Source organism: Petaurus breviceps, unplaced genomic scaffold, assembly GCF_028583685.1.
Source record: "Petaurus breviceps papuanus isolate PSGF00001 unplaced genomic scaffold, PetGlider_PUasm1.0 110, whole genome shotgun sequence".
Classification (NCBI taxonomy): Eukaryota; Metazoa; Chordata; class Mammalia; order Diprotodontia; family Petauridae; genus Petaurus; species Petaurus breviceps.
Genome location: NW_027185597.1, coordinates 5,467,595 through 5,491,545, shown reverse-complemented (window position 1 = coordinate 5,491,545; position 23,951 = coordinate 5,467,595). Strand labels below are relative to the sequence as shown.

Sequence of the window (23,951 nt, the reverse complement as noted above, 5' to 3'; positions counted from 1 at the left end):
AAAGATTACCCAAAGAGTTTAAAATAGCCAAGAGAGATGTAGGATAACAACAATTTGTGAGTCCACATAAGGTACGAATTTCCCACCTTTTGATGTAACCTTTGGTGAGCAGATAAATCTCAGTTTCTTTTCAAAGGTGAACTTTCTCATTAGGTGGTGACCTCAGCGATTTGTACATTGATATCCTTTTGCTGAAAGAGAATTGTTTCCCCCAACCTTGTCACCCTCCCTCCCAACGAGATGGTACAAAACACAAAGAGACAGTTCTTAGGATAATTAAAACTATTTTGAATTTTTTTTATTTATCAATCTGTTTCTAATAGAATCTTAGTTAAAATGAAAGACATTCACAAAGAATATCAGGCATAATATAACATACATAATGTCCTTCTTTCCTTCTAGTTTACATGCTGTTGCTTTTAGAGGGTGCAATTGTGTGCTATTTCACTAAGATGGAACCCCCCAATTGCCTGCCTTTTTTTCAGAACTAGAATTTACCTCAGCTTTCCAAAATTGTCACCCCTGCTGTCACAATGCTCATTACAAAATAATAAAATGAAAAAAAAATCTTCCTAAGCAAAAGGAACTTGGGAATGATGATGCTTTTGAGCTGAAACCTTGGTAGAACTGAGAAAAGAGACCTCTTTGTTTTCCCAGAGTTAGTTTCTGGGTAATCTACTGATTAACTGAGATTCTGTCAGTTTTGAGATGTAGATGAGGTGAGAGCATTCACTTCTAAGAGGAACTTTTACCTAAATGTCAAACTGGAAATACCACATTCTTTGGCAGTCTGTGACAAGGAGGAGTAATGGTCAGCACCCTTTTCTTCAGACTTGGTTGGATAAAAAATTTTGAAATTCCATACGGCTTAGATAGCTGTGGCTGTGAAAGCAATATATCAAGGATGGTTGGGAATAATCCTGCATGTCAGAGAGGCTCCAGGCAAAGCTAAAATGTTGCATTATTTCATAGAGATTCTTCTGAAAAGTAGCATGTCAGGACAGCCAAATATCAAGCGAGAGACCCTGGGATGAGTAGGGAAGATAAACAGTAGCAGTTCTAGCCTGGGTTTTCAGTTAAGGGCCTTAATCATCTCATGGAAGATTTAACTTCTCTGGCTTTTATGGGAGGACATCTTGGCATAGTCTCTGCTTTGCCCCTGTGCTCTTTATGGATCTAATATTGAGCAGATACTCACCTATGTCCCATCAGTTTTCTCTTGACCTATCACCAGAGGGGGAGGAGGCTCCTTCCCACTTGGCTTTCATACTACACTCTGACTAGAAATTTGTAAAAGCTTTGTAGTCAAGATGCAAGGACACCTCACAATTCCCCTGGGAGGTAGGTAAAATCTTCTCTAGCTAAAAAAAAAAATGGGAAAGGAACCTTAGCCAAGGTCATACAACACATCAGTGACAGAGAAGAATCTAGGATTCTGGTTCTCTCAGTCTTCCTCTGGCTGAACCAGAAGAAGGTGGCATGGAAGCTGCCTTCAATACTGAAAATGATGCTTAAGTGATACTGGCATCCCAAGCTAGTGGAATATACCCTTCTGGTTTGTTTTTCCACATTCCGTGGAAAGGTTTTTAAGGGTTAGGATGAGGGCCACTTGAGTTCCTGTTGGGTAGTTTGCTTTTATCTGGTACAAAATTCCTGGTTGCTAGGGTACTTGCAATCTACTAACCAAGAATATAAAATGATATTTCCAGATTATTGCATTCATTTGGGAAAATGCTTTGTCACTGAAGAAAGGGAAGGACAACCTGGAAAGATCCCAATTAGGATCCAAATCTTTTGTGGGGCTAACCGGGCTTAACTCAGCCATTTGGATGGAGGCATGTTGAGCGGTTTCTAATTTTGGAAAGAGAGGGAGAAAAAAAATGGTGGGCCAAGAGAATGAACAGATGAGGCTAAGGAAATTAAGCCTGTTCCTTCTTTTCGGTGACCTGCTGCAAGTTTGGGTTTGGTTAATCTGTTGTCTTTCCCCAGAGTTACTTTGCCTGCCCCTTCTGGCGCTGTTTTGCTCATCTAGTAACCCTAGATCGCTAGAGCAAGGACCAGATATGGGCCCCACTGAGTGCTCTGTGTATGGACAGTCGGTGCTCAACAGATGTTAAGTCCTAAGGACTTGCTGTTTAGTTAATGCTTGAGTGGTTGGAGCCTCTCCCTGTTGGGTGTGTATTCATCCTGTGCTTATGGGTAGAGTCCCAGCAAAGGAAAAGCATGTTGATGATGATGATGATGATGATGATAATGAAGGTGCTGACTGCAGCCCTTCAGTGTTAGTGGTGGGACAATTCTGGGCAAGTTTTCCCACAGAGTAAGCCTCTGCTTTCTAAGGGACTTTCTTTTCTTTTAAGCTATTTATTGATGGGCTAACTTGAAGACATGCAAGGCAACAATAAAAAATTGTATTCCCATCAGCACAGGAGGATTACAGATCATGGGCTAGAAGACACCTTGGAAACTATATAGCCCAACCTCCTCATTTTACAGAGGAAGAAATTGAGGCCCAAGGAGAGAGATTTGCTTGAGAGTAAGCCAGGGAAGGATTTGAACTTGGGTCCTCTGCCTCTAATAGTCTTTCCACAATAGCTTGCTGCTTTCCTTTGTACATACTTCAAAAGGTCTGTAATTTCATGATCAAGCTATCCCCTACTACAGCCTGCAGCCCTTCCCGGCCTTTGTAGAAGGTTTCATGAGCTGCTGTGGTAGGAACAAAATTCATCACTGTCTGGGTCACCCTTCTGGTGATGAGTAACACTATATTTAATTAGACCAGCCATTATAAGAACCTTCATAAGGTCTGTGGTCTGAGCCTTTCAAGGTTGGTTGGACCTGACAGAGTTTGAACTCAGCTGGCACGGGTTACTTCCATGACTGGAGGAAGCATCAAATGAAGGTCTGAAGTGAAGTCCCTTCATGGCTGCTTTGTACTTAATGAGACAGTTAATAAATGCTGAATTCAATATTTTCATGAGTTTCAACTGAGAGTAATAAATCTGTTCCAACCTGTTGATCTGCATCACTTCTGGCTTAAGGGAATGTGCTATTTATAGACAGAGCCTTAGAATGGCCCTGGTGTACAAGTATAAACCAACCAAAGCTATTAAAAACCTAGATTCTCAGGTTATACATGATGAACCTTTCTCTCCCATTCCCATGATTAGCCAATAAGACTCATTTCTCTCATTTTTGAAATCTTTAAATAGCCTCTTTGTTATCCTGCCATGGTATTCTTAGGCAAAATGATAAAAAACAAAACAAAACAATTTATTTTGTCATCTGGGACCTTTCATTTATCAGTGATTTTTGTGGGTTATAAAGCAGTAAGGTGAGGTTAGGTTAGAATTGGACCCTGTTCTTCAAGGATGACAGGATGATAGGGAGTTCCATCCCTCTCCCCTCTCCCCAAATCAACACATTGCTAATGGGAAATTGACAATGACCTTTAGAAAACATTTGGGAATACTCATCTCCATAACCTTGAGAAACCAAGGATTTTTTAAAATCATTCATTTGGCACTTACCTATCCTATTAACTTTGGGTGATTGCTCATCTTCTTATGGGTGGGTATGTCCTGGGTCCCCAACTAGATTATAAATTCCTCAAGTACAAGAATTGTGTTTTAGATGCCTTTGTATCTCCTCTGCAAAACTGTTACTTGATAAATGTGAACTGATGATGCAGATAAAGGTAAATTCAACTTTTCTATTCACTTAAGATTCATGACAATTCCCCAGGGTCAAAATATCTGGAGATAGTGGTAGAATTTTCTTTTCTGCCTGCTGATATCAGAGAAATATGGAGAAGTCAAGGGAAATGAGAAAATTATTTTGGTGTTCAATGCTGGTTTGGGCCTTTCTATGACCAAATCTTCTCAGACAGAAGCCTAAGGAGGCAGAGAATTAGGTGAAGGTGTGTGATGAGCAGAACTATCTTAGGAGATACTAGAAATATTTTTTGCATGGGGCATATTATCTGACACTATTTGTCATCAGCAAAACAATACCTTTAAAAGAGGTCAAATTTTAAAATACTTCTAAAATTTAAGATCATTTAAAAAATGTGGTTTTCATGATTTAAAGGGACCCAGTGAGAGAGCCCAGAATGGTAGGCAGACATATTTTTAAAAATTTATTATTTATTTTCCCTTTTGGAGGGCAATTGGGGTTAAGTAACTTGCCCAAGGTTACATGGCTATTTTTTTTTTTTGGGTGTGTGAGTGTTAAGTGTCTGAGGCCTGAACCAAACTCAGGTCCTCCTGACTCCGGGGCCAGTGCTTTACTCACTGCGCCACCTAGCCGCCCCAGACATCTTTTTTTTAAAGAGTACACTGATGAATATAAGTGCTGGGTTCTGGGTAGAGTACACTGATGAATGTAAGTGCTGGGTTCTTTTGATAGGGTATTGAAAAACAGTCATTCTTGTTGCATTGTGCTTATATGATTCTGATGTGAATAATGCTAAATATTAGTTTGCAGACTTGATAATACCTTAGGGAAGCAACTTAAAATAAAAATAATATTTCCTTTAAAAAATCTCTCTTTGTTCAATGTTTCCTCAAATTTACAATCCGCATCAATGCTAAGTGGTTACATTCGAATACTTAATCACTTGAAATGCAGCTTTTAGTACATAGCACATATATTCCTATAAAGTGCTATCCTTCACCTTAGATCATCATCTCTGGATAAAATGAATCCAACCTCCCAAGATGGGGTCATAATCACCTTAGGATTCATAAGCACCCCAGTATTCTGAAAAAGTTGTCATAGGGCCATTTCCAGGTACATTTCTTTTGAGTAGCATCCAACATAACAGCAGTACCTTGACTTCTCTATCTTTTTACATACCCTTTTAGGAAGGAGAGCAGTAGTTAACAGGTTTAGTTAAGTGGTTCACATTTGAAGTATATGTCATTAGCAGAGGCTATGTGGGAAAGGTCTATGTCAGAATGATCCTAGGTATTGGGATGTAATCCTGGAAATAATCTCTATGTCAACCTTTGCAAATAAATGACTCTGCTTTTTGGACAGATGGTAAATGTCTTAGTCAAAACGTGTAATTATAGTTTGCTATACAACTTCTGTGAAGGGTTAATTTTATTAGGCAGAAGGTAACTAGTTCTAGCCAATCACATCTCTTCTTGTCATCAACTAGCTTTCACGCCTCATTCCAAATAATTATCCATTGTGTCTATGGATTGGAACTCCCAGCTTTTATGTTTGCAACAAATGCAAGGTTCAATTGTATCTGAGCCTGTATAATTCCTGAATTCCCTACTGGGCAGTGTATTTGCTTTGGCTGGAAGATTACTTGGATGACTTTAAAAAGAAGTGTTTTCCAAATGATTCTCATCTATGGAAGTGAGTCAATAACTGAAGTGAATTTTCATAGACATTGTTTTAACCCAAACACTCACCACATCTTCCTTACCATGAAATCCAGCACTCACCTTTTCTTCAAGATAGAGTTGGCCATGTATTTGTTCATACTTCTGAAATAAAGAATTTTAAAGATGTGCTCAAATTCACTTCAATGATTGACTCACCCTCATAGTAAAAAGGAACCAGGAGCTAGCAAAATGAATATCAGAAGGGCATACCCATTTGGGCAAGTGTTTGTTTCAAGGAGAATGAAACTGGAGACTTCAAAAGAGGAAGGGCCTTTTAAGGACAGTGACCTACTCTATGCATTTGCTATGCAACATGACAGGATTACTACTTTTACTACCATCTATAAAAGAAATAGAAGCAAACAAACCACAGCTTCTGGCTCTAATTCCCTACTATGATGCTTATGCCTACATACAGAATATGTCAACGTATCACAGGAAGAGTAGAGGATAAATTCATAAGTGACATCATAGTCAAAGAGAGAGAAACAGAATAAAGCTAAGACTATGTACTTGGAACAACATTATTTCTCAGAGCTTAATGAAAAAACCAAAATAACTTTTCATAGTTCAGAATACTCCCCTCCCCCCAACAGTGGTAACAATGATGACATGGTATTACATCACCGCTAAGTATTTTACAGTCTTATCCTTCAACAGCCTGTGTCACATGAGAGCCCTCAAAGTATGAGCACAGGTTGATAGCCCTGTGGACATTGGCAAAAAGTGAGTTGTTTCCCTATGCCCCTTTCTTCTCCTCACAACTCCCAATTTACAAGACGCCAAATGAAATGTGATGTAAACAAGCTCTAGAAACAATAACCCATTAAGAATTGACTATATATGGAAAAAAAGAATCATTGGAGGCCATATATATATATATATGTATATTTGTCAGTTGTTCTCAAGACAGAAATATCCAAATTCTAAGGGCTCCTAAAAATGTAGAAAACGGGCCCTGTTGCCATGGGTATTTAGAACACCTCTAAACACACACAAAAAAAGACAGGTATTACTAACAGATTTTAACCAATGTGGAAACTCTAAAAGCATTTTCTTCTCATTCTTTTGTTTAGATATAGAAGGAGAGACAGATCTCTGAATGAATATTAAAAAGTTCTCATTTTTAAACACCTTTTTGTTTTCCAGTCCCAAGGATTTTGTCTGTCCCTTGCTTCCCCGAGTTGTGCTGATCTTTTAAAGATGTGCTCGAGAGTCCAAAGCAGAATGCTTTCCCCCTTCTTTGAGGTCCCCCTTGTGCCCTCTTCCCTGCTCATCCCCACTTTCCTCCCTCTCCCCTCCCCTGCCCCATTGCCAAGCCCTAGCTCTCTCCTTCAGATAAGCCACTCTTTTTTGCTCTCATCAATGGTCTCCGTGAAGTTTGGGTCGTGGTTCATGATGGCGGCATCGGCGCTCTCAGCAGACTCTGCTCCCTTAGCTTCATTGGTGTGGTAGGTGCCCTTGTGACGGAACATGTATCGAATGAGGAACACTAAGGTGCAGAGGATGGTGAAAATCACCACAGCAATGACCCCTGTTGGAAAAAGGAGCGATATCAAAGGTTAAACATTCTCCACTATCTCTGGCCCATCCGTCTTCCCTGTTCCAATTCCTCCCTCACTTCACCTCAAAAAAGAAAAGAAAAACAATGATTATAGGACCACAGATTTTGAACTAAAAGAATCTTAGAGGTCATAGAGTCCAACCTCCTCACATTATGAAGAAAGAATAAAAACGGAGACCTAGAGAGTTGAAGTGACTTGCTCATGGTTATACAGGTAGGAAGAAGCAGAACTAAGAACTGACCCAGACTCCCAATTCAGTACTCTTTCTCCTACACACCTTGCCTTCTAGTTTTTATTGGATTTTATTTCATACAAAGAGAGCCATAGGCAACATTATTTGATATGGCTGAAACATCACCCCTAAAAGATCATAGTTTCAATCATGTTTTCATATAAATCTCTCAGTTTCTTTCTCTTAATTAGGAAAATGAAAAAAAAATTGCTGATAATACATTAGTTTATTGGCTAAAAAGAACAGGGCAATAACCTTGATCCAGCCAAAGATCCTCAGAGAACAGAATAATTTTTATAGGAATTATTCCTAGTGGTATGGTAATAGTAATAATAGCTTGTATTTATACAGCCTTTTAAGGTTTGCCAAGTGCTTTATGAATATTGTTTTGTTTCATCCTTTACAATATTCCAAGTAGGTAGCTGCTATTTGTTATGCCCATTTTAGAAATGGGGAAACTGAGTCAGGTAGAGGTTAAGTGACTTGCCCAGGTCGCACAGCTAAGTAAGTGTCTGGGGCCAAATTGGAACTCAGGGCTTCTTGACTTTAAACTCAGTGATCTAGCCATTGTATCACCTAACTGCCTTGATACAAGGCAATTAAATGACTTTATAAGGCATCCATAATCTTTATGTGACTTCTTCTTTAGATACCTTGGGAAAGCTGATGAACTGAAATGGAGAAAAACTTGATTTTCTGGGATTGGAGGATGGGAGGTGGCCTGACAGCAAGTAATTGTATGTGGGAACCTGATTCAAGAGAATTAAACTGACCTACAAGTCAAAGGCAGAAAGTAATTGTTTTAGGGTTGGTTTACTCTAAGCTTCTGGATGTCTGCTATTAAATCAACATATCTGACAGCTGTAAATTTTGTCATTGCAATAACTCTTCTAATGTATATAATTTCCCTACTTTTCACTGTGTGCCACCTAAAGGGGAATCGCTCCTGAAGAGCCAGAAGAGGTGTATATACCTGCTACTGTTAATGATTTCTCCTTATCTATTTACACTCCATGCTACTCTAGAGTTAGCTCAAAATTTTTAAACCTCTCTCCCATTATTCAGATTAAAAAGGAATGAAGCCATCATTCTACATTGGTTAACCAGTGAAAAGTATTCCTTATGTTGAGAATTGGTTGACTCAATTTAGTAGATTAGTCCAAACCTCAGAAAGAGACTTGTCTACGGTCACACAGCTGGAAAGTGTCTGAACTGGGATTCGGATGCAAGTCTGCCTGACTCCAAGTGAAGCATCTTATTCTTTACCCTATTCAACTTCTCTACTTGTCGAGATTTGTGAGACTCTTCAACATGTTATACCTACCTCCAATAATTGCCGAATTTCTGTTAACTCCATCTCTTATAGCTTGTCCTGCATTGTATGGAAAGTCAGCACTGGCTGTAAAAGGAAAAAAAAAAGACAAATTCAAGTTTAATTATAACCCGGGAAGAAAAATATGCCAAACAGTCTTATAATTAACACCAAGTAATTTGTGACACAGATTTTAGGTATCTGTCTTCCTCTCCAATCTTACCTTCTACTATTTATTTGCCCATAGGACACCTGTGCACAGGACTGCCCAGCACAGTGCATCTGTATCAAAGAAAGCACTGTGCTCTTAGAGCAAAACAGACTTGCTCCAAAGAAATGCGAGATATGCAACTTTAGAGATGCTAAATATGCTCATAGGGACTATCTGTGCCCAACTTGTGCTCGAGCCTTCCCAGTTCATGTTGGTTTGACCAGGCACAGTTGGACAAACCATACCTTGACTCCAACATTGTGATGCCATTTTGTTTCTCTTCGAGAGTGAAGGACAACAACCGATCAACATGATACCTATGTTCCAGGCATAGGAATAGCTCCCACCATTCTTAACCTATAGCACAAGTCATTCTCACCCCTGTACTTTTGCTCACATTGCTCCCCTGAGCCCTCCATAGTCTCTCTGCCTTTTTTTTTTTGACTCTGGTAATTCAAAACCTACCTTTTGTTTAGATATAGAAGGAGAGACAGATCTCTGAATGAATATTAAAAAGTTCTCATTTTTAAACACCTTTTTGTTTTCCAGTCCCAAGGATTTTGTCTGTCCCTTGCTTCCCCAAGTTGTGCTGATCTTTTAAAGATGTGCTCGAGAGTCCAAAGCAGAGTGCTTTCCCCCTTCTTTGAGGTCCCCCTTGTGCCCTCTTCCCTGCTCATCCCCACTTTCCTCCCTCTCCCCTCCCCTGCCCCATTGCCAAGCCCTAGCTCTCTCCTTCAGATAAGCCGCTCTTTTTTGCTCTCATCAATGGTCTCCGTGAAGTTTGGGTCGTGACTATATGGTCAAGTTCAAGTTTCACAGTCTTAAGTTATTCTATGGCAAATTTATCTAGTCTAATATTGTTGCCATTGCTGGAATGGAATCTTCCAGTGACTATTTCCAATAAGAAATGATACAAACTCCTTAGTCTGGCAATTAAAGCCTTCCAAAATCTGGTTCTTACCTACCTTTCTAGGCTTCCTTCCCCCCTTTTCAAAATTTATGTTCCAGCCTCCATTCTACCTCTAGTTGTATGCTGTCCCTCAGACCTGGGAAGGACCACCCCCAAAAGCCTCATCTTTCTTCAAGGCTTAGCTAAGACACCATTGCTGAAGAAACTATTCACTCCATCGCAGAGCACTTGGTCAGTATCTCTTCCCTTGTTCCAGTAAGCTCTTATATTAACACTTCCCTATGCACATATTTGTCTTTTTCCTTCCCCTCTCCCCTTTATGTTGTAATCTCCTTCAAGGTAAAGACAGTTTTTCTTATCTTTGTATACCAGGCATGTACTGTAGAGTTCTTGCACTAGGTGCTTAATACACTTTTTTTGGGGGGGGTGGTGGTACCATATTGGATTAGTTCTCATTGGAAGCAAGTTCTTTATATTGACCTCTCCAATCTCTCTGCAACTCCTATAGATTATATTGTGAGCATCTTGAGGGCAGGGACTGCTTTTTGTCTCTCTGGCACTTAGCACAGTGACTAGCACATAGTAGGGATTTGATAAATGTTAACTGACTGATTGACTATAGGCTTGCTCTCCAGAATAACCTAAAACATATCTAGTCACTCTTTCACTGTATTTTTCTAATATTTACATGCAACCATTGTGTCCCCCCCAAATTCAAGCATCTAATCTAATCTCCTCATCTTTACAGATGAGGAAAATGAGACCCTGAGAAGCACAGTGGGATGGTCAAAGTCTTTCAGCTAGTATATAGAAGACCCTGGAGATTCCAAGCATATCATGCTTTGCATTACCCATGTTGCGGCCTCTTCACCAGGCTAAACAGTAATTTCCTCAGACTGCTTGGCTTTAGGATCTCTCCCTGAATTGGCTGCCTTCTTCTCAATGCTCTCCAATTGGTCAATCTTTTTTTTTTTTTAAAGCAGCATTCAGTACTAGACACATTACTTCAGATGTTGTCTAACAAACGGTAATAATTTAGTGTTAAAAAGTCTTTTTAACTTCTCTATTTCCAGCCTGGCCCCTGTAGTCATCACTGAAAAAAGAACAATCTTTGTGAAGAAATGCCTGCTGCCTGCTATCCCCATCACCACCAACATCAACTGTTGGCCAACTGCCACAGAAGTGTAGATATGCAGGAGGACCCAAGCAATAGCTGTCTCCCCCCTCCCTCCCCAGTTCTGCTTCTATCCTGACCCTTGCAGCCATCATCCAGGGGAGTGATTCTTGTGGAGAAGGTGACTTCCATCCCTGTTACCACCAACTGCCAACTAACTGTCACCAACAGGTCAGGCAAACCAGCCAGTGTCCTGAGACATGGGGGACAGAAAGAGAGGAGAGGAAACAAGAAATGCAGCAGGCAGAACTAGGGGAATTTCACCCAGTCCAAGAAAGAAAACACTATGACAAGAAAGAAGCTTATTAGGAGAATAAGCGTCATCCCAGAGGGAGTGTCTATTACCAAACCTCTTAATTGGGACCAGGAAAGACTCATTATAAGAATGGCTTTTCTATGCACTGGAGAAGGAAGGAAGGATGGACTATAGCCATCTTAGCATGCTTACCACTAGTTATTGTTTCTGCTGTAATATTCAGCTACAGTTGTGTTTAAAAAAGTTAAGAAAAGAGTCAGTAATACCAAATGCTGACTCTGCAATTTGTAATCAGTGTGCAAAAAATAGTTTAACATTTTTAATTATTTCCTTATGGTAAAGAAATACCCAGACATTTTTCCAGGCCTTGAATTTTTCTGTTTCAATATGTATATGCAGTAGCTTACCCTGGGGTGTGATTTTAAATTGACTAAATGTACATGAGCAATCGTAATGTTTATAAAAAAAAATTCTGTACTGAAAAGGCCAGCTGGGTCAAACTTTTTTGTTTGTTTGTTTGCTTTTTGGAGGGCAATTGGGATTAAGTGACTTGCCCAAAGTCACACGGTTAGTAAGTGTGTCAAGTGTCTGAGGCTGGATTTGAACTCAGATCCTCCTGACTCCAGGGCCCGTGCTCGATTCACTACACTACCTAGCCTCCCCTAGACGGGTCAAACTTTTGCTACCACCTTGACTCCTACTTTTCCTCAGATCCATGTGGAGATAGCCTAGGACCCTAAACTCAAGAGCTGTGGGAATAATACTGCTCACCCCACCCACTCACTCTTCCTCTTTCTAGACTGATCCCCAGAGACCAACACAGAGGTGCATGGTAATCCTTGAAGAGAAGGGGCTCCACATTCCTACTACCACAGATCACTGGACTAGCCACTAAAATGGGCAGTAAATCCAAGCACCCCAGGTTGGTAGTGACCACCAGCCCTACTTCCAGCCCATATCCTGCAGCCATCATCTGGGGATGCAATCCTTGTAGAAATGTAACTAGGCAACTCCCTCTGTAGATGGTGGCTATAACTACAGATGACTAGGAAAGAACCTTCTCATCCCTGAAATCCTTGAGAATTGTTAAGCGTTCAACAACAAAGATGGAGACAGTTTTTACAAGTAATCATGACTCTGAGGATATTGGTCAGCATTATCTGCTTTACCTTTGTACCCTAAGATCCATGGAACTCTTCCATTTAATTTGCAGTTACAAACCTCCTATATCCACATAGTGAGTGCCTAATTAATGTTTATTCATTCACTCATTCATTCCAACTCCTGACTGTAGGACACGATGATAAATGAAGGATTTTTTTTGCTTTTTTTTTTTTTTGAGGGGGGAAGGTAGGGCATTTGGGGTTAAGTGACTTGCCCAACGTCACATGGCCAGTTGTGTGTGTGTGTGTGTGTGTGTTAAGCGTCTGAGGCTAGATTTGAACTCAGGTCCTTCTGACTCCAGGGCTGATGCTCTATTCACTGCGTCACCTAGCTGCCCTAAATAAAGGATTAAAATAAACCTTGTATAATTAGTTATCAACATTTAGCCAACAAACATTTATTAAGCACCTAACGTATATCAGACATTGTGTTAGACATGGGGGATAAAAACACAAAAGTAAAATAGTTCCTGACCTCCAGTAGCTTTCAGAGAGGGAGACATTTAACCTATACAAGTTATCTATGCAATTTATACCAAATATATATAAGATGACATATTTTGGGGGGAGTGGGAAGGCATTAGTAGCTAGAGAATCAAGAAAGGCTTTATGTAGAAAATAGCGATTGAGTTGAACTACAAAGAAAACTGACTTCTTCCTCTTTCTCATTGAGGACAGTTAATTTCCTACCTGTGCACCTTTGCAATAGCTGTCCCCAATATTTGTGCTCCTCCCTGTGTATGAGAAAAGACTAGAGCCCCATCATTAAGCTGCTGTGAACTACTGGGCCCTGTGTTCTTTGTGTAGGTGTTAGAATTTACTTTGGTTGAGATCAGTCCTGATTCAAACCTAGAGACCCCAGCCTGGAGGAAGAGGCCCACAATCAGAAGGGCTTTGGTGCTCAGTTTCTGGTAGCCATGTTTCCACCAATTTGAGACTAAGGAATAGTGGAATATACTCTAAGATTTCACCTCAGTAAATTTGGCTTCAGATAATATTTGCAAATGAGTCATTTCCCATTTTTTGGTATGGACACCATCCTACCACAAAAGGTAACGTTATGAGAGAGCATTTGCTCTTAAATGACCCAGAAGAACATCGAGCCTTTTACACGTTAGATCAGGCTCTAAATTGAACCTTCCAGTGCCAGTGAGAAGTTTAGAGAACAATATTTTTTTCCTTAAAAATATATTCCATAATATATAATGAAATTTCTCTTAAATTTTTAATTAGTTTCCTAAGGTTAGATGTTCATTTTAGTTGTTTTAGGGAATTAAACTTTTAATTTTCTGAGACAGTCTGGCCTTCTTTTGGCTTAGCCTTCTCTGTAGGAATCTCCAAACATCCTGGCAATAAGAGCCATTTAATCCCTCCCATACCCTTCCTATGTAACACTAGAAGTATTGTTTTCTCCTACTTAGTGCCTAAACCCCCTAATTGTCATGATCTTCATTTTTTATATCCTTATTCATGTACTTGTTATTCTTCCTAGAGAAAAATAGAAGTTCCTTGGGATTAGTTTATTGTTGTCTTAGTATTCCCAGGGCTTAGCAGAGTTACTGGCACATGCATCATAGGATCATAGAGGTAATCAGAGGCTATGTGGCCCAATCTCATCTTAAAAATATGGAAAACAAGGTTTAGGGAAGTTAAGTTACTTGCCCAAGGTCATAGAGGCAGTAAGTAGCAGAGGAAGAATTTGAATTGAGGTCTCCAGACTCCAAAAACAGTGCTCTATGTCAAGTTGCTTGCCTAGTAGGAGCTTAATAAGTATTTACTGATCAATGCTAGCACATGCAATATTCCTTTGAACATGCCTTGCAGTTTCCCATTTCCATACCTTTGCTCATCTCTGGAATGACCTCTCCTCTCTCCATATCACCCAATCAAACCTCAACGTCCTTCAAGGCCTCTTAGTCTTTGTGACATCTTCCTTTCCCTGGTTGGAAATGATCCTTCCCTCCTTTGACAACCTACACCAGGCATTGCCACCATTCTTACTTGATCTAAGACTTACCATTTATTACCTGGTATCATTATCCTTTCACTGTGCTTTATTTTCCCCAGAGATACTATGAGCTCTTTGGAGGAAGAGAATATATTCTCTATCTGTTATATCTCCTATAGCCTCTTGCCTGTTAATTTATTATCAGTCAGTCTTTTAAAAGGCTTGAGAGTGTATGTAGTACCTTATAATAACAAAAGGCTATCATTTTGGTACAACTTCTAAACTAGAATTTTTTCCCAAAAAATAAAATCACAGAAATTGTAGAATGTTAGAGCTGGGAAGCACCCCAGAAGTCACTGAGTCGAATGAGGCTAAGGGCCTTGCCTAAGATTACACAGCTAGGTAGTTGCGGGGACAGGACTGGAACTTGGGATTCATGGCTTCTGGTCCAGTGGGAGCTTTCCACTGTAATGCTGCTGCTTATGAAATGAACCAAGTGAACATAGAGGACACATTGACATTTTCTCAATGGCTTAGTCACCTTTTAGAAGATGCACACATTAGTCCTAACTCAAATCAAGAAAGAATTTTCCATTTTAAAAGATTGTCTCTTTGCCCCTCATCCTCTTTATCTATCACTTGTCTCTTCTTAAAATGTGTGTGAATTTTTACTCCCTATTACTCAACCTAGAGTATGTTGATAGAGGAAACAGATGTTGTTATGAGACAGCTATTTCAAATGATTCCACTTTCACAGTACGTTCTCGCTTACTGACAATGTTCTAAGTACTGAAGTATCTCTGAGTTGGAAAGGAACTTAGAGATTGTATAGTTAAAACCCCCTAATCTTTTAGGGTGGGAAACTGAGGCCCAGGGAGGGGAAGTGACTTGTTCTTTGCTCCATAGCTAGTAAGTGGTGGAGGCAAATCCTGAATCCAATTTTCCTGAGTCCAGAAGGAGAGGTTGGGGACTTAGGGAGAAGGTCCAGGTTGTCCCCCTTTTCTTCTGGGACTATACTGTGCTTTGACTGCTTCTTCTGTGGCCCTCCTCTATTCCCCCAAATCCTGTAGAGGCCCAGATTGGATTCTCTGGAAGACAGTCTTTCCTCCCTTAAATGAATTTGTTCTTGGTGCCTGAATTCTTACTTATTGCTGTGTCTAAACCATTGAATTCACAGATCTGTATACAAATGTATAGACTTAGGTTTATGTGTTCTCTTTTGTGTGTTCTTTTGTCTTTTTTCACATGTGCTTACCCCTAGCTCTTCCATTAAGCTGTAAACCTCTAGAGAACAGAAGTCTCTATGTCTAGTCTTTCTTAGTTCTTTTCTAAGAGTAGGTACCCAATCAATATTATTGGCTGCCTGCCACTGGCCAGGTCATGGTCTGTTTCTCTCCGAGTCTGCATACAAATAGCATCAGCAGAGCCTGGGAAGTGTACTAAAACCAGTCACACATTCATTAAACCTGTGCTCATTCACGTGGTCACATGCTTGCCCTTCTTTCATTCTATTTGCTATGAAAAGCCTGTGAGGAGATTTTGACCCTTTAGAGCTTAATATAATCCATAAAAGTACCTTGCTAATATTAAGAATGTTAAAAAAACCAAAATAAGACCTTCTATGAAATTTTTAAAAGATGAAATAGTCTTCATCAAACCACCAATGGTGGCAGATTAAACAGAAAGAGTAAGAGTTTCTTCAATCTATTGCTGAGTGCAGAAATCAGTATAAACTACAAATTGTTTCTACAAGCTCTTTGGGGAATAATTTAGAATGGGCTCAATCAGATTACCAACAGTTGACCAACCAACTGCATTTGCTCTCTGAGGGGACCATCCAGTCAGGATGGTAGCACCTCAAGTCACCCTGGTTTTGCACAGAATAGGGAGGGGAATGTAAGTAAGACTGGTTTGTGGAAATTCAGTGAATAATCCATTTGCCATAACAAAAGGTAAGTCCTACTTGGTGGAAGTAAGATGTCACTTTGACTAAATTCAGCTCTTGGGAGGCCAGAACACACAGAATATCCCCCAAATAATCACTATAATAGACTGGTATTAGCAAGAGAAATATTCCCTCAGTAGAGATGAATGAGTGAATTATGCTTGAGCAGTCATGAATGGTGCCAGTTACGGTGAATAATTTTTTTCTTTTTGCAATGAAAGTTTCATTATCTTTGGAGAATGTGAAAAATCACAGAAAAATGTTTTAAGGAGAAGTGTGAATCAAGCAGGTGCATATTACAGAAGGCAGCTTAAATAGTACAATTTTATCAAAGCTTAAAACCGCACCAAGACTTTTGGGACACCCTGTAGTAATGAATCTGTGAACAGACTGGCTTGAATTCCCTCATCCCTTTTTGCCTTATTTTGACTATAAAGAGAAAAAATGAAAACAATTTCTCACTGAGGGAGAGGAAATGGATTTTCTGTGTGTCCATGTATTGAGACACTTTTCTTATTTGTTGTATAAATCTTAAAAATGCATAAATTTCCCGTTTTCAACTTGCTTCATAAAGCAAGCAAAAACAAAACAGGCATCAAGAAAATATGAGAAAACAAAGACTATTTAATATTTGAACAATGTAAAATGCCGCAAGAATATCAGTTGTAGATTGCGGTGGGTCAGTTCAGACAGGATGTTGCACCTATCTCCCTTGAGAAGGTTTTTTTGTGCATAAACTCTTCTATCTTTAGCTTCTGATGCAGTAAGATGAGAATCTTAAAGAAAATATGCTGATCTTAGTTATCATCTCATTTTAGGATCATAAAAATTTAGGGATCATTATGAGATCAACTAGTCCAGGGGTGGGGAACCTGCTGACTCAAGGCCACACATGGCCTTCTAGGTCCTTGGGTTTGACCTTTTGACTGAGTCCAAGTTTTACAGAACAAATCCTTTTATTAAGGGGATTTGTTCTGCAAAGTTTGGATTCAGTCAAAGGGCTGCACTTGAGCACTTAGAGGGCTACATGTGACCTTGAGGCTGCAGGTTCCCCAGCCCTGAACAAGACCCAGTCCCCTTACTCTGTAGATTGCTAAGAAGTGGAGGCCTTGATGCCATCCATAAGGTGTGTCTGGGTTGATCTGGAGGCCCTCCTAATGCCAGTACTTTGGAATGTTCTTTGTCAAGTGCAGGTCCAACCTGACTTGTGTGATCAAAAATGACTTTTCTCAAATGACTTGTTTAGAAAATTCACCTCTGACTTGTGTGAGACATACATAGTATCTGGAGTTGGGGTTGTAGATAGAAATGCTCTAGTAAGCCCCTGACAAGAAATAGTCAACATTTGTGGCAAGTGCTCACCCAACTTCTGCTCTAGGATTTTCAGTGACAGGGAACTTCAGTGTCTTATAAGGCAACCAATCCCTTCCTTTTTTTAGATAGCTTCAAGTGTTAGGAAGCTTTTCCTTATGTCAAAATAAAATCTTCTACTCCATAGTCCTCATTTGGCCTTTGCATGTGAAAATACTGTTTATGACCTTTATTTTCTTTTCTTCCAAATTGTCTGTTATAAATGTGTCAAAATAGGAAATATTTATAAAGCTTGCCTACAAATTGTCTTTTCCTTTTAATAGTTATTAAAACAAAACCTTCTACAAACTTTGGTTTAATATTCAAATTTTAATTATTAGCCTTTTAAAAACAAAATATCATTTTCTAAAAGAATATCACAGTTATCACTAAAAATTCCAAGTGCTTGTATTTAGTTATGAATAAGAGTCAAATTGAAAATCTTGAAAAGCATATGGAAAATGGATTTCTTTCCAAGGATATTTGTGTATGTGTGTGTATGTACACATGTATGTTCTCAAATTTAAAAGATTTGGGGTTAGGTGGAATGAAAGTGAGGGTAAATTGTCCTTTCCATATCTAATCTTTCATACTATTGTGTTCCCCTTGGTTTCTGGAGGGAGCTAGCCAGTCAGCCAGAGTTGGATTGCAAATGGAAAATAGACCTGACTATGTGAACTTAAGCAGATGTGCTTTATGGGGTTGGGGAAAGTGATGTGGGAAAGTACGCACGAGGGTTAAGTAAATTAATCAAAAGCATTTATTAAGCACTTACTATGTGTCAGGCACTGTGCTAAGTGTTAGGGCTACAAATTCAAGTGAAAAGATAGGCACATACTGCGCTTACAGAGTTTACATTTCAATGGAGAAAGATAACACAAAAAGGAACCGACAAGATGGTGGGAGGAAGGTGGCCACAGTAGACAGAGCTTAGAATCAGGAAGTCTCATCTTCCTGAGTTCAAACCTGGCCTTAGACATTTACTGAATGTATGACCTTTGGCAAGTCACTCAACCCTGTTTGCCTCAGTTTCCTCATCTGTAAAATGTGCTAGAGAAGGAAATGGCAAATCACTCCAGTATCTCTGCCAAGAAAAACCCAAATGGGGTCATGGATAAAGGATGGCTGGTTTGGACCCTTTACCAATGCAGAAGTACCAGGAAGAAATTACCAGTGGGGGAAGGGAACTTGCTGTGTTACCAAGCAAGATTTTTGTCTCTGTGAACTAGCCATTTGGTCTTGATCAAGTCTCAGAGGAAATGAAAATGACAGAAATAAGGTCAAGCCTGAACGCATAACTACCTTAGTTCCATGTGGAATGATGTAACTGAGACTTTTATTGAAAGTTAAGAGAGTGCTGTCCCTTCTCTTCTCCACCTAGCCACATGGCAGCTGCTGCTACATGGTGATCGGATGAACCCATCTTAGCTAGTCAAGCTTTCGCCTGGGTTCCTGGATCACCTTTTCTACTTTGTGTGACCTTTCCAGATTAAGGTACTGAACTCCCTTCTCAAGGTATACATGTTTAGCCTTGGAGGTGATCTTTTGAATTCAAAATGTTTGGAGGTCCTAGTTCTACTGGCAGAGCTTACTGGTAGCACAGGGAGTTTCTTCACAGGAGACAATGACTAGTCAGGAGGATCAGCCAAGTCTTGGATTGGATAAGCAAAAATCTTCCACCAGGAATTGTTTGGATAGTACACAGTTGAGATGAAACGTGGGATGCCATTTCAGTAACCCATAAACTGCTTCATGTTTATGATGCAACCTCTCAGGAGAATCTTATAGTAATATAAGATTATTATCTGATATTATATAATATATTATAAATTGCTCATTAATATGGGAAATACATGAATATTTCAATAATTAATTAATATGTAGAAGTCATTGATATATGTTGGGAGTCTTTTGTGTTCTTTAGCATTTCTTTTGTACATGGGAAATAAATATCCATCCCATACCTGATTTATAGTGTAGAATGAGTACCTTTCTATTCTCAACTTTGGGGGAGACTTCTGATGGAGCCCATACCAAAAAGCCTTAAGCAATTTTCCCCTGAGATGCCAGGGTGGGAGATGAAATGAAGCAGAGTTTGAGAAGAGGGAATCTAGGTCTACTCTCACTTGAGGCAGACCATATGTGTGGGTCCAGAGTAGATGAATCTCAGTAGAAAGGAAATGGTTACAGAGGATATATTCCCTGAGATTAGCAGTGGTCATTAATTGTGACACAACTCTATGAGTTGCTTGGTTTATTCCATTCTGTTTAGAGAGTTATATTTCATTCACTCTCTTGGTTAATGAGTGGACTTCTCACAACTACCATTCAGAAAAAGATACACATTTGTTCTGTAGCTATATTGTCATTCTTATTTTTGATCTCTCTGAGTAAGTGCAAATAAGTGTTTTCATCAGCATTGACTGACCTGCGATAGTCTCAGACTTTAGAAACAAAAACACAGATAATAAGATGAAGACACAGGACCGCAGCAGACAAAACCATGCCATCTTATTATTTCTAAGTTGGGGAAATCCCTTGTTTTTTCCTGTTTGGTTAGTAAACGATTTTAAAATCTATAGCGAAAGATATAGGATGGCAAAGTTAGATAAATAGTTAGATAAAGTTAGATAAATGAGTTTGTCTTGGTAGATGTTTAATAACCAGCCTCTTCTCCCCAAAGTATGACATTTTAAAATTTAATCTCCATGATCAACATTTTCTTTATCACTTTTGTAAGTCAAGACAGTCAACAAAACAGTAAATCAAGTCCAGATTTACAGTGTTTGCTGATTTCTGATATGTAAATGCTCACACTGAAAACTGAACAATTGTGAGACATTAGGAGCTAGCTCCAGCATAACCCTATTTATAGACTGTAAATTGTTAGTGTTAGAAAGGACCTGAGTTCAATCCCCGAATTTTATCAGTGAAAAAAATGAAAATCCAGAAAACTTAAATAACCTCTCCGAACTCACATAGCTTTTAGCAGAATTGGGAGTAGAAATCAGATCTTCTAATGCTCAGGCATTGTTACATTGTGAAGTTCTGAGAACAAGGACCATTATTTTGCCTTTCTTGCTATCACCAGTGCTCAGTACAGGGTCCTGAACACAGTAAGCACTTAGTAAAGGATTGTTGACTGACTCCCTAGGCCGGGGCACATTCTACTTGCTTTACTCCTGTAATTTTTTTTTTTTTTGCTTTTCTTTTTTTTTTTTTTTTAAACAATTTAGGTTTGATTTTTTTTTTGGAGGGCAATTGGGGTTAAGCGACTTGCCCAAGGTCATACAGCTAGTAAGTGTTAAGTGTCTGAGGCCATATTTGAACTCAGGTCCTCCTGACTCCAGGGCCGGTGCTCTATTCACTACACTGCCTAGCGGCCCACTTTACTCCTGTAATTTAGAATTGTCAAAGAGTATAAAGTAGAAATTTTCTGCAGGAAGAGCTAAGAAACAGACTTACTGCATTTTCCCTGATTCCTTGAGGCTGAACATTCTTTGCTGAAATTTTCAGACATACTCTCTATGTTCCTGGACACTATACTTAAAATAGAATTTTGATCTCATCAACATGGATGTTCCCACTTGTAGGTCACAACTCACCCATGCATGTTTCTCTTCAAGACAATAAGCATTTATTAATCACTTACTATGTGCCAGACACTGTGCTAAATGCTGGGGCGGTGGCAGGGGGGAGGGTACAGATATAAGCAAAAAGAAAGGCAGTCCCAGGTTTCAGGGAGCTTACCTTCTGATAGGGAAAGACAACACATAGAAGGAAGCTGAAAAAGGGAGGAGGGTGATGAAGTTCCTGGGTTCAAAGACATAGTAGACAAGTTTAAGGTGCAGACTGGTGGGAAATGAAGACATGGCTGACATAGGGACCCTTTTTATCCTGGGCATCTCTTGCTCATGTCCTCTCACAAGTTTGCCAATGGGTTTGCTCAGCAAGCTGGGGGTGCTGCTAATTTTCTCAGATATCACTCTATCAATATACCTAAGCACATTTTAAGCTCCTACTGTGTGCATGCCAAGTTTTGGTAATATAACTACAAAGAATGACATGATCTCTACTTGCCAGAATCTTACATTCCAATGTGGAAGACAAGTACATATGAAAATAAATGGAGCAGAGTTATCAAGCAAATCTATGCTAATAAATACAAAGCAGTTAAATATGACGTAGTTTAGAAGGGAAGGAACCAGTATTTGGGGTAACTGGGAAAGAAAGGTTTTATGTAGAAAATGATGCTTGAGCTGACTCTTAAAAGAAGAGAGGGACATCAGGGGGCAAAGGTAATGAGAGAGGACCTTTCTGGGCATGTGGTCAGCCAATGCGAAGGCGTGGAGATAGGAGTTTGGAGTGTAATGTGTGAGGAACATAGAGAAGGCCAGTTTGGCTGGATTGCACAGTATAGGAGGGGGAGGAAAGTCTAATGAGTTAAAAAAGAGAATGAGGCCAGGCTGTGAAGGGCTTCACTGGCTGATACAAGTGGAGCTTACGGTATCTCTTACTTTTGCCACTGGCCCATCTTCTCCTTCAGAGGATTATAGAATAGGAGCTAGAAAGGGCATGCTTCCTGGGTGACTTCCTTTGTTCTGGTTCTTCTTTGAAGCTCCTCATAGCCTGTGTGCCCCTGCCACATACCTCTGTGCTGAATCATACTTTAAATTATCTGGAGACTAGTGCTCCGTGACTCACAGACACGTGGTACCACCAGAAGAAGAGTGGCATTAAAATAATAGACCTTTGTTTCTGGGACAAATATGGGGTTATTAAAGAGCTATTTCTCCTCCTGTTCAATTTGGAGACCAACCCAATGTCTTTTAGCAGAGTCTGTCCAAGATATACACATTGATGGGTTAGCTCTTTATGACACTATTTTCTTTTGAGGGGGGGAGCAAGACTTGTAATTTCATTGGTAGAAAGAGCACCAGGTGAGGAAATTATCTTTTCTAAATGCTGCAGATCAGTACCAGTTCTGCAACTTAACGCCTTTGGGAATTGCCTACAGTACTGAGGTATTAAATGTCTCACCCAGGGTAATACAGCTTAAACTCAGATTTTCCTGACTTCCAGGATAGCTTTCTACTATGTCATACTGCCTTTCACACTATTTTTTTCTTTTTATTCCTTTCTTTTTAAATTTCACCCTCTCATTGCTTCCCCCTAAATGTGCAACAACACAAACAAAACAAAATCTTCATCATAGACCTGCATGGTGCTGCAAAACAAATCCCCATACTGGCCATGATCAAAAATATATGACTTTATGCATTTTAACTTCATCATTTCTCTGGCCAAACAAAACAAAAACAAATAGCATTATATGCATTAAAAACTGTATCCTGAAGTCCAAGGGGGAAGAAAAAAATGGAGAAGTCCTCAATTAGGGAAACAACAAGTATTTTAGAAAACACATTCTGATACTCCTAACAAAGAAAATGTTCTGCTTCCCCTCACATCTTTTCCAGATTGTGCCCAGCAAGAGCAGCATTCCTTTACCAGGGCCTGTCACTTTCAATTTGGAGCAAGGCACTAGAATTGGGAAGGGAGAGGACCATCCAGGTATGGAAGCGATGAGCCCTGTGACCTTGGGCAAGACATTCCATTTCTTCTGTTTTTTTTTTTTCTTTCCTCTTTGCCTTTCACAGAATTCTAACTTTGCTTTTCTGTTGTTGCGGGGAGTGGATGGGCGCAGGAAATGGGAAGTATTCCTAAACAGATTTCAGTGGGGTCTTGTTGAGCCTACTCATGGCTCCACAGTCCCTGGTTTCAAAAACATGGCAAATAAGAGGGGATTGGAATGATTTCCTCTGAGAGTCCTGACTCTATTACTGTTGAATCACTTGTATCCTTGCAATTATTTGCACGCTGGGATGCCTGTGAATGGCACTGTCCTCACCATATTTCTCCACTGATATAGGATCTATAATAAAAGTAGGTCTCAGCTTTTCTAATTACAATTCTTCACTTGTCCAGACATAGAGGGAATGACTTTTAAAATGTGAGTGTAGCTGATCAATATGAAGAGGACCCCTGAGAAGCAAATCAACCAAGTTTAAGAACTGTGAGCCTAGGCATTTCCCAAGACACTTTCTCTTGGACAAAATAATTCTCCAAAGCATAAGCACCAGAGAAGATAAGAAAATCTTTCTGTTGTCCCTGCATTTGAACTTCATATATCTTAAATAAAGCTTGATATATTTCCTTTACAAAGAGTTATTTTTATTGTTGTTGATTTTTGTTTTTGATCAGACCTACGATTTCTCTGGTGTACTGAGCCCACTGTGAAGAACTCCTTCTGGTAATGTGTGCTCTGCAACTGAGAGTTTCAGTGAATTGGCTGGGGTGCTGAGAGATGAAGTCACTTCCCCAGAGGCACACAGTCAGTAGGTGTTTGGCCCAGGATCTGGCTCTTTATCGACTACACAAAGCTGCTTCTCATTGTTAATGATGATGAAGTTCTGTATTTTTTAACTT

The 23,951-nt window shown here is 39.6% G+C and overlaps 1 protein-coding gene across 1 annotated transcript in view; it reads right to left on the bottom strand.

The window, feature by feature from the left end:
- Window positions 1-264: 264 nt before the first annotated feature.
- The window catches only part of LOC138156879 (contactin-associated protein-like 2), a 2,167,135-nt gene continuing 2,143,448 nt past the window's right edge, over window positions 265-23,951 (bottom strand). Inside the window, exons 23-24 of the mRNA XM_069082365.1 lie at window positions 8,521-8,595; window positions 265-6,933 (exon numbers count right to left, since the gene is read on the bottom strand). Of these exons, the coding sequence (XP_068938466.1) occupies window positions 6,734-6,933; window positions 8,521-8,595 (275 nt within the window). The 3' untranslated portion in view covers window positions 265-6,733. The remainder of the gene's footprint in view (window positions 6,934-8,520; window positions 8,596-23,951) is intronic.